This window comes from Sesamum indicum, linkage group LG13 (genome assembly GCF_026168435.1).
Source record: "Sesamum indicum cultivar Baizhima isolate 11 linkage group LG13, ASM2616843v1, whole genome shotgun sequence".
In the NCBI taxonomy this organism is placed as follows: Eukaryota; Viridiplantae; Streptophyta; class Magnoliopsida; order Lamiales; family Pedaliaceae; genus Sesamum; species Sesamum indicum.
The window spans coordinates 10,228,352-10,239,030 of record NC_142669.1 but is presented as its reverse complement, the minus strand read 5'-3'; the positions used below and the strand labels follow the sequence as shown (position 1 = coordinate 10,239,030).

Here is a 10,679-nt window from a genome sequence, read left to right as displayed (position 1 = left end):
TTTTTTTATTCTCAGGTCTCAAAACACACAATTTTAAACGTATTCAGAACGAGCTGGATTTCCAACTCGAATCAAGAACATTAACTATTTACCATTCATATATAATTATTACTATTAGTTATGATTTTATTCCCTAAATAATGAACTATTTTAGCCACGTGAGAATTGAGATATGGAACTATATTGATTCTTTAATTAAATAATATTCCAACAATGTCCCAAATAATTAATTTATATATGGGCATGATACAAATATAGTCATGTAGATGTCTAAATATCTTAAATTAACTTATTAATTATAAAAATTCAAATTTTCAGTTAGTACTTTTTTTTAATTTTAAATCCAACACCAACACTCAAATTTAGGCAAATTTTAAGTTGATTAATTAGTTCAATGAAATCCAGTTAAGATACTCAAAATTTAACATAATCCTAACCAACTAAAAAGAAGATTTTCCATATTTAAAATAGGGATAATTACATCTCCATCCCCTAAAATTTAGTCTAAGTAAATATAAATTTTTTATGGTTAAAAAAATTATATCTAGTAATCCTCATATTTCTTGTCGTTCATCAAATAAATTCATCCGTTAGTCTAAAATTTAGATTTTTATGGATCTATTCATTGGACAAAAACAAACGTCAAAAGTATTAAGTGTAATTTTCGATACCATAAATATATATATATATATATATATATAACTACACTAAATTATAAGGGAAAACGATATAATTATCCCTTTAAAATATTTAAGATCTTAAGAATTCAAAATTGACTCAAATCAAGAAAAAAAAAATGAAATCCCTCTTCAAGGCCTAATTATTATATGTGGTATTAATAATCAGTATATTAATTGTTATAATGGTCAATGATTGGAATCATAATGTAATTGCAACTCATTTATTAGAAAATCAAAAATCACTTTCGGATATTTGACATTTAACCATCAAATTTTTCATTCTTTTTCTATATCTATTTGATCAAATTAAAATGGAAAATTAATTAATACAGTCAATTCCCTGCAAAAAATAAATTAGTGGTTTTAATTAAAATATTTTACTATTAAAATAAAAAAATTGGAAAAGAAAAATTGCCACCCACCCTCTAATTAGGAAAAATTATATTTTACCATATAAATTATATTCGTTTTTATCTTTGTCATCTAATTTATTTATTTATTTTGGTCAATTTACTATCTCAATTTTGTAAAATTTCACTTTGTCATATACAATAATTTTTTACTCAATTTTTTGTCGGTAAAATATTACATATAGTGTACATGCTAGAAAAGTATTACTATATCACCTTTAAATATTACGTGTGCATTATATATGATGTTTTTCAAAAAAAATTAATAAAAAAAAATTATTTGAAAAAATATAAATTTTATAAAATTAAATTAATAAATTAATAAAAAAAAATTTAAATGACAAAATATAAAAACGAATATGATTATAAATGAACATTTTGCTACACTAATTATATAATTGCTAGTAATGTCATATGGAGAATTCAACTGCCATTCCGCAGATGGCTCCCTCTCAACTCTTTTCCCTCCTCTTCCTCCTCGGCTTCACCTTCCTCCAGCCACTCCTCTCCTCCGCCCACCTCCGCCCTACAACATCCCTTCTCCGATCACATCCTATTTACGAGCACACCTCCTTATATTCCGCCGCCAAGGCCGCCTCTCCGACCACCTACTTCGAAGTCACAAGGCCAATCCCACTTCCCAAAACCAGACCTTGCTCGTATTTAGTCCTTCAACATGACTTTGCGTCCACCTATGGCAAGTCGCCGGTGCTTGCGAACTACAAACCCCCTTCGGACTGCCCATCTCAGGATTTCGCTAGAATTGTGCTTGAATGGACGGCGACTTGCAAAGGAAGGCAATTTGATAGAATCTTCGGAGTTTGGCTTGGCGGGGTTGAGATTCTCCGGAGCTGCACCGCCGAGCCCAGAGCCACCGGCATTGTCTGGACGCTGAAGAAGGACATCACGAGGTACTATTCTTTGCTGATGAAGGAGCAGAGTTTGGCTGTTTACCTGGGAAACATTATTGATAGTACTTATACTGGAGTCTACCATGTGACTGTGAAAATTCACTTTTATCCTGCTGATGAAAATCATGGTCGTAGTGGGATTGTTTCTGGGGCTGATTTGATACTGCCCATTTCTAGAAATTTGCCTTTGAATGATGGGTTGTGGTTCGAGATCCAGAATAGGACGGATGTAGAGGGGAAAGAGTTCAAAATTCCACAGAATGCATACAGGGCAGTGCTTGAAGTTTACGTCTCTTTTCATGAGAATGATGAATTTTGGTATGCAAATTATCCAAATGAGTACATTTCTGTGAATAATCTTACTGGAATGCCTGGCAACGGCCCGTTTCGGGAGGTTGTGGTTATGTTGGATGATATGATTGTTGGTGCAATTTGGCCTTTTACAGTGATCTTCACAGGGGGTATCAATCCATTGTTCTGGAGACCGATTACTGGAATTGGTTCCTTTGATCTCCCAACTTATGATATTGAGATAACCCCTTTCTTAGGTAAATTATTGGATGGGAAAAGCCATAGGCTTGCATTCAGTGTCACAAATGCTTTAAATGTGTGGTACATTGATGCAAATTTGCATCTTTGGTTAGATAAGAAGAGTGTGAAAACACAGGGAAAGCTGTTGAAACATAGTAGTAGTCCCCTTTCCTTGTCTCTTCTTTCGAACGTTGCTGGTTCTGATGGATCTTTCGTTGCAAACGCCAGTCGGTCAGTAACCTCAAGTGGATGGGTGAAATCGTCCAATGGAATGATCACAACCAAATCGCACCAAGAATTCAAGTATAGCAATGCAATGGAGTTGGGAAAAGATGGGAATTTGCAGATATTGAATCAGAGGATATACTTCAAGGGCAGTCTTGGTTCCAAAACGCCGTCATCTTCAGTTGGCTCTAGCAAATTATTCAGAAACTTTGGGCTTAACATGTACTCTGATAACGACGAGAAAGGGAACGGAACCGTTGAATCTAGAGCTAACGTGGCCTTAGACATCAGTGAGAAGAGCCGAATAACGTCCCGTTATGGATCCTCCGTGCATCAACTAAAAAATACGCAGAATGCACATGGATATCTGGTTTACAAAGATAAGATGATCAGTGGATGGGGAAGGACCAAACAAGACTATCACTATTCTGGTAACAAGTTGTGCTATTCTAGGAATGTAAGAAGCTCAAACTACACCATTCTGCATGATAAGGAGAGCAATACTTGCAAAAGACACTGAATTATGGTTTGCTCTTTTCCCTCAAAGGCTCTTTACACGGATGGATTTTCTATTTCCAAATGGCCTAGCATCTTCTATTTCGTTTAACATATACACGCAACGCGTATAATTTTCTCTAAAATAAAATACGTGATATCTTCTTTATACACGTACTATGTGAATATAAAACGTAACATGATTTGAAATAAAAAATCCAATCTGTATGCCTTTTCGTTCCTTCTGATTCTAGTGGTTTCTCAATTCTTGATTATTTCTTGTAAGATTTCTAAACTTTAAAAACCTGCTATACTTAACCTGAATTCGGATTCAGATCATAACCCTACATATTCAAAATATTAACAATTCTTGAACCACCAAAAAAGTAAAAAGTAAATTTTGATTTTTACTATTTTTCTACAAAAAAAGTTGAAAAAAGAGTTTTTACCCTTCATCTATATACAGACTCAAAGTAGTAATTTTGATACTACTGCACCAAATTATTATATTATCAAAAGTATCCTTCAACTTCTCAACTTATGTTAAATTAACTACTCAACAAACTCCTTTAAAAAATTAATTCCATGCAATTACATGTACTAAAAAATGAAATTTATTTCATTTTATTTAAGCTTTTTGTTAATTGAAATTGAAATAATATATTAGTATTTGTTTTGCAGGTACATATAATTATCTTTATCAATATAATATATATTGTACAAAGTATTAATTTTTAATTTAATTTGAGTAAAATATGAATTGGTAATTCATGCATTAAAAACAGTTACCAGACAATTTTGTATGTGCGGTTGTATGGCAATCATAAATTTTAATATAAAAGAAAAAAATTATGAGCTTCGGTAAAATAAATAATATTATTAAAAATTATGTGGGTAGGTACTGCGCGACACCGTATTAGTCTATAGTATATATGAAGTGAGAGCACCTTTTGACGTCCCACTTAATTTTGGTATGTCAATTTTTATTATTTTTAATATTTAACTATTTTTCTTTTTTTCCCTTAACTTTCCATTTTTCTCTTTTTTCAACTTTCCCATCTCTTTTTCTTCTCTCATTTTTTTGATTATTTTGTCATTTTTTTTTGCACTTTTAAATATTTAAAATAATAAAATTAATTATGCACATATGAGTGTGCCACATATGCTCATACTAAGAAAAATTTTTACCTCAAGATCGTATCAAATCATCACATACAGTTACTATATGATTGGTCACTATTTTTAATTTATACGTCAATCACATGATAAGTACATTACACTTATTATATAATTGATTCAAATTTATCCTGTCGGTTTAGAATTTCCCATATACTAATGCCTGGTATATATATATGGACCAGAAAACAAGCCTCTTGTTGTCGGAAATAAATTTTAATTTTTTTTAAATTATCAAATTATTTTTAACATTATATTTCAACTTAATACGTCGGTTTAATTAATATTTGTTTGGTTTAGTGTTCTATGCATTAAATCCTTTAAATAAAAGAATTTTATTTTATTTGGCCAATGGCAAACAAGGACTCTCCATATGCTCTCTCTAACCAAATTATTTCTTCTATATTACTTTTTACTGATTTAATTACATTTAGACCCTTTCTAAAAATATAAAATTACACTTTCCTCTAAAATAGTTTTAAAATTGTACTTATACTCCCTCTGAAAATTCATCATTTATTCAGACCCCTTTCGTTACAGTTTGGACAAAAAAATATTAATGTTAGCCAAAAAAAAATTAATTTTCCCTCTCATTCAACATCCTCGCGTAATAATTTTGTATTTATAAGAAAAAAAATATAGTCATATTAACCTCATTCCATATATATATATATATATTATATTTATAAGTACCAAAATATACATGAAAATATTAAATAAAAAGTAAAATTAAAAATTTATTTAATTTTTTTATTGACATTAGTATTTTTCACTTCAATCATAATGGAAGGGGGTCTGCGGTAAATAGAGATTTTTAAAGGGGAAATAAGTATAATTTTAAAATTTCTTTAGAGAAAAGTATAATTTTAAATTTTTAAAAAAAATCAAAATATAATTGATCTTTTTTATTTTCACTTTCTCTTATACACTTATTTTTACCCCGATCAAACAAACTTGTTGCGATTGCTTCAAATCTTTTGAAGTTATAATTCCTCTTTTTTACGCACTCATCATTATGGTCAATAATATATAAAGTTACACATTTAATAATTTTAAAGAATATATTAATTTTAGATTAATGAATTTTCTTCATAACAATGTTATTACAACAAAAAAAACATAAATATTATTTTTTGAGTATATTACAATGATTATAATTATAAATATTTTATTATTATTTAAAATATTATAAATATCTCTTAAAATTAATATTTTGGAGTGCGGCTGACTAATGGTTAGGCATTATTGGTGTTGCAAGTTTGGACATTTTAGGCGTTTTGATCTGTGGCTTTACAGTTTTTGGACAGTTTTTTACTTTTCCTCAACCACCAAACTAAGGCGATAAGGGGAATAGGAGAAACCCAGCGAGCACTGAGGAACAACAAAGGGGATCGCCAATTTTAATGGGCTTCTCCACCTTCAGCAGGCAAGCTTCGATTTCTGTCCCGAATTCTTTCTTGATTCACAACGAGCTTCTACTTTTGTAAAATTACGTGCTTTCTGCAGTTCCTACTGCAATTCTTGCACAGTGGGTCTGGGCTGGAAATCATCGAGCTTGTTTACGCCCCTGAATTTTCTACCCGCCGGAAGGTCCAATGGGGTTGCGTTCTCCCGCAAGGAAGCCCACAAATTCACTGTCCCTTGCGCATCAGCTTCTTCTTCTGGTATATATCTTGCCCACTTGTAGTGTGTGTGTGTGTGTGTGGGAATTTTCTTTTCTATGTCAGCATTTTCGAAGTATTGGTGTTTCAAAGTACGATGTGTGGTATCCTGAGTTGGAAGTTTCATATGTCTGGCTATTTTATTTGTCTGTGTTTCTATTTTCAATTTTGTATAGGTTTTCGTGTGAGACGGGAATATGTTTGGATTAGTTAATGAGATTGTGTTTTATATTGGAGATGAATAAAGTATATCTTAGAAATAAGGTTTAATGACATTGATAGCATGATACTTGTCTATGCTCTGTTGGACTCATAATTCATGGAATCATCAATCATTCAAGTTTTTAACTTTGGAACAATTTTTTCACTAATGCCTACAACAATGGCTGATTTGAGGCATTCTTATGTGTCCTTGCATTTCTCTTTGTGGGGAAAGGAAGTTTCCCTGTTTTGAGCTTGGTCCTGCATCAGCTTTTTTTGGGGGGTTCATGCTGTTTCTATAATGTAAGATTTTCAGAATTAAAAATGTTCTACTTTTGATTTATCAAAATGGCTTTCAGATCCACTTTTGGTAAAGGCTGCTAGAGGAGATCCAGTTAATCGGCCTCCTGCATGGATGATGCGTCAAGCGGGAAGGTATATGGCTGTTTATAGAAAGCTTGCAGAGAAATATCCATCCTTCAGAGAGAGATCAGAGACAACTGATCTCATTGTGCAAATTTCTTTGCAGCCTTGGGAAGCTTTCCAACCCGATGGAGTTATTATTTTCTCTGATATACTTACCCCACTACCTGCATTTGGTGTTAATTTTGACATAGAAGAGGTGCGGGGTCCCGTAATACAATCTCCCATCCGTTCAGAAGAGGACTTGAAAACATTGCATCCAATTGATTTTGAAAAACTACAATTTGTTGGAGAATCTCTCCGGATATTGCGGAAACAGGTTTGTACCACCTACCAAGTGCTTTAAGATGATATTCTCATACTAGGTTCAAGGCTTCTCTAAAGATCCAATTTCGTCCATGAAAAACCATTCTCGTATCCTTCATTTTAGGTAGGGGAACAAACTGCAGTTTTGGGCTTTGTGGGAGCTCCCTGGACAATTGCTACCTATATAGTTGAAGGTGGAACGACTCGGACATATACAACGATAAAGAGTATGTGCCATACAGCACCACATTTGCTAAGGGGTGTTCTCTCTCATTTGACCAAGGCAATAGCCGAGTACATCATTTTCCAAGTGGAGTCTGGAGCTCATTGCATACAAATATTTGATTCGTGGGGCGGCCAACTGCCACCTGCTATGTGGGACAACTGGTCTAAGCCTTATATCAATGAAGTAAGTTGGATTTTACTCTAATTCATGCTTTTCTTTCTTTGATAAAACAATATTTTACAGCAGGAGTGTGGAAGGCGAGTGAGAGCAAGAATTGGTCCTTTTGAGCTTCTGATCACTGTCTGCAGTAAATTAGAGTATTCTCTTGTGTGTTGTGCTGATTATGTCTTGGCTAATGCTGGCATTCTAGTTTCATGAACTGGCAGCTCTCTGTGTACGTCATTCTTGTGCTTTAGGCTTGTAAAGATTGCAGAGAGGGGTTAGATTTAGTTCTACTATACAAGAAGTTGGAGATACAGAAACTATGTTGATTCATTGAACAAGGGCATAAATTCTTCAAAATGAGGGATATCTCCTCATGAATTAGTATTTGATCGATTTGGGTTTAGGAACTGATGCTCGCTTGACATCGTAGTGTAGCCATAATGTACTTGCTTCGTGTCAAATGTATTCCAAACTTCTCCTTTCTGAGCACCTTCAAGTTTATGAATGCAGATAGTAAGAGTAGTTAAGGAGAAATGCCCTCAAACACCCCTTGTGCTCTATATCAACGGAAATGGTGGTCTTCTTGAACGGATGAAAGGAACTGGAGTTGACGTGATTGGGCTCGACTGGACAGTTGATATGGCCGACGGAAGGAGGCGCCTGGGAAGTGATATTAGCATACAAGGAAATGTAGACCCTGCCTACCTATTTTCTCCTCTTCCTGCAGTAACCAATGAAATTAACAGGTTCATGTCTATTCATCCAATTGTCGATCTAGTGAACTCTCATGCCTTAACAACACATGGCATTTATATGTTTATTAAGTGGACGGTGTGCTTGCACAAGTTTAGTTCATTTTGCACTTATAGGGTTAATTATGACCTCCATAGGAATTACCACAATGCCTGACTGACTGCACCCCTCTTCCTTCCAAAATCACAAAAAGCCAAGTTTTCGTATTAAAGTACACCTTATCTTTATCTTCCTCTGATACTAGACACAAACAAATTAAACCCGTGTATTTCAAACTTATGATGTTAACATCCAATCAAACTTCTAAACATTACCACAAGTTCTAAACAAGTTGTGTGGGTATGTACATGTATTAAACTTTTAGGAAACCGTTTGGTGATTTCAAAGAGGAGGGCTAATGTCACTAACTACACTAACATTCAGGGGAGATTTCTGTAATGGACCCTTACCTTGGATAAAATATGAAGCTGATAAGATCCGTGTTGCTTGTCAGGGTTGTAAACTGTGCAGGGAGAAAGGGCCACATTCTCAACCTAGGCCACGGAGTTCTTGTCGGTACTCCTGAGGAAGCAGTTGCCCATTTCTTTGACGTTGCAAGAAGCATCAACTTTGATTCCCAAGTCGACAATCATGCCGTTGGGGCGCCCAATATGGTAGCCTGAGAGTTGAATTTTGTGTCACAAGATGGAATTTTTGTTGTATAAATAGGCTGTTTGGTCCAGGTATGAGGTAAGTAATCTGATTTTTGCAGCATAGTCTACTCGCACTCTTTCAGGACCGTATGTGCATTCAGAGAAATTGATTCGGTTCTATCTATTCAAATTCAATTCTGATTCTTCATGTACTAATGTTTATGTATGTTTTCTTTGGCTTTTTTTCTGGTAAAAGACAATATGTATTGCTTCAACTGCTTTCAACTTATGTCTAATTTATTTTCAGTACACACTCTGAAGTTTATAAGTTTTCTTCTAAAAAAAAGGAGAGTTAGAATACAATGTCAAACACGAGTAAGGCGTGTCCAATATGTTTTTTGGACTTTTCAAACTTTGCATATTTTTACGAATTTAAAATTCAAAAAAATTATTTTCAAATATTAATTTTATTGCCTCCCCATCATATAAAAACGGGTAAATTATAATAATTGTTCTTCAAATGTATCATAATTATGAATATCTCCTCGTTGTTGAAAAAATTACAAATACTTCCTGATGTTTAATGAAATTATGTAATTTTTGGATGGAGGTATGGAATTTTCAACTTTAATCTTACTGTATTTTTTATTCTTTTTTTAAAAAAAGTAAATTAAAAACTTATAAAAAAATCGAATTGGGTGGATGAATTTTTTTTAAAAATTATAAACAACATTATCCACTTAGTCCTTGAAAAATCAAAAAATTTTAAAAAATAAAACAAAATTATAATTTTTAATCCATAAGGGCGTTTTAATCATTTCACAATAAAAAATAAATAAAAACCTAACGGATTAGGTTAATTGTTAGATGACCGTTAAAATCAGAGAGTATTAGTAATTTTTCAAACAATAAGGGAGTATAATTATGTTAAACCTCATGGAAGGTCATTGTAATTTACCCTATAAAAATTGAAAAAATTCCAACCTATCTCCTTGTAATATACTAAATATTAAAAAAAAAAAAAAAAAACTCATGTGAAAAAAAGTTATCAATTTAACTCTCTGTTTCAACAATGAAGCAAATAAATCATTGGCCATTCAACCTAGATATGAAAAACTCGACAGCTATACCATTTTGTGGATGCAATACAAAGACAAAAAAACCTTCAATAGGTAAGATATATTATAATTGTCAATTTCAAGTTTGCAATTTTTTTCGTTGAAGAGCAATGTGGGTAGGCAGTGGGATTCCGATACACTTTGATTCTATAGCACAAACAGGCTTGGGTGAAAATGCATTTGCAGCAGAGGAAGATCAAGAAAATAGGTTCAGCTCGGTTTTAGTTCTCGTAATGAACTGAAAAGTATTATTGATTGTAATTGTTTATAATACAGGAAGGTAAATTCGTTCATATAAAAAAAATTCTTAATAATAAGTTCAAAAACTTATAAAAATAAATATGTAAATGCACAAATCAAAGAAATTGTTTTTATTTAGACTCATAAATATTCTTTGTGATTAAATTCTAAATTACAAAAGAAGAATATGCGGCTTCACGGAAGTCGTCAAAAAAAGCTTAACAGTAGCGACAATTGGCAAAAAGATGATGATGGCGCATTGAGGAATAAGACAAAAAGCGTGAGTAGGTTGTAATAAATGGGAGTATACGATGAAAAATCGAGGTATACTAAAATGGAGAATAATTATTAAACCCATCATTGCTGCTTCACAAAGTTGCAAGAATCTCCCAATATCAATGCCCAATTGGGGTCTCCATTATGCCTCTTTTTTTTTATTTTATTTAAATAAATAAATCCCTTTTTTTATATTTTTCAAATTTTATATTTTTATTATAGTTGAAACTTGGCAGCAGATATAGCGTGT

The 10,679-nt window shown here is 32.7% G+C and overlaps 2 protein-coding genes across 2 annotated transcripts; both read left to right on the top strand.

The window, feature by feature from the left end:
- The first annotated feature begins 1,152 nt into the window (after positions 1-1,152).
- Positions 1,153-3,493, top strand: LOC105176936 (peptide-N4-(N-acetyl-beta-glucosaminyl)asparagine amidase A). Its single transcript, XM_088876997.1, has one exon. The coding sequence runs from the start codon at positions 1,505-1,507 to the stop codon at positions 3,275-3,277; it is 1,773 nt and encodes a 590-aa protein (XP_088733123.1). The 5' UTR covers positions 1,153-1,504; the 3' UTR covers positions 3,278-3,493.
- Positions 3,494-5,694: 2,201 nt separating this feature from the next.
- Positions 5,695-9,003, top strand: HEME1 (Uroporphyrinogen decarboxylase). The gene is made up of 6 exons (XM_020698871.2): positions 5,695-5,854; positions 5,935-6,092; positions 6,650-7,032; positions 7,144-7,428; positions 7,921-8,156; positions 8,657-9,003. The coding sequence occupies exons 1-6, from the start codon at positions 5,832-5,834 to the stop codon at positions 8,823-8,825; spliced, it is 1,254 nt and encodes a 417-aa protein (XP_020554530.1). The 5' UTR covers positions 5,695-5,831; the 3' UTR covers positions 8,826-9,003.
- The last annotated feature ends 1,676 nt before the right edge of the window (positions 9,004-10,679 follow it).

Excerpts from the sequence above, each read along its gene's own strand:
- HEME1 (XM_020698871.2), top strand. The coding sequence starts at position 5,832 with ATGGGCTTCTCCACCTTCAGCAG. Across the intron at positions 5,855-5,934 it reads GGCTTCTCCACCTTCAGCAG|TTCCTACTGCAATTCTTGCA; the intron begins GCAAGCTTCGAT and ends TGCTTTCTGCAG. Across the intron at positions 7,429-7,920 it reads CTAAGCCTTATATCAATGAA|ATAGTAAGAGTAGTTAAGGA; the intron begins GTAAGTTGGATT and ends TTATGAATGCAG.
- LOC105176936 (XM_088876997.1), top strand. The coding sequence starts at position 1,505 with ATGGAGAATTCAACTGCCATTCCGCAGATGGCTCCCTCTCAACTCTTT.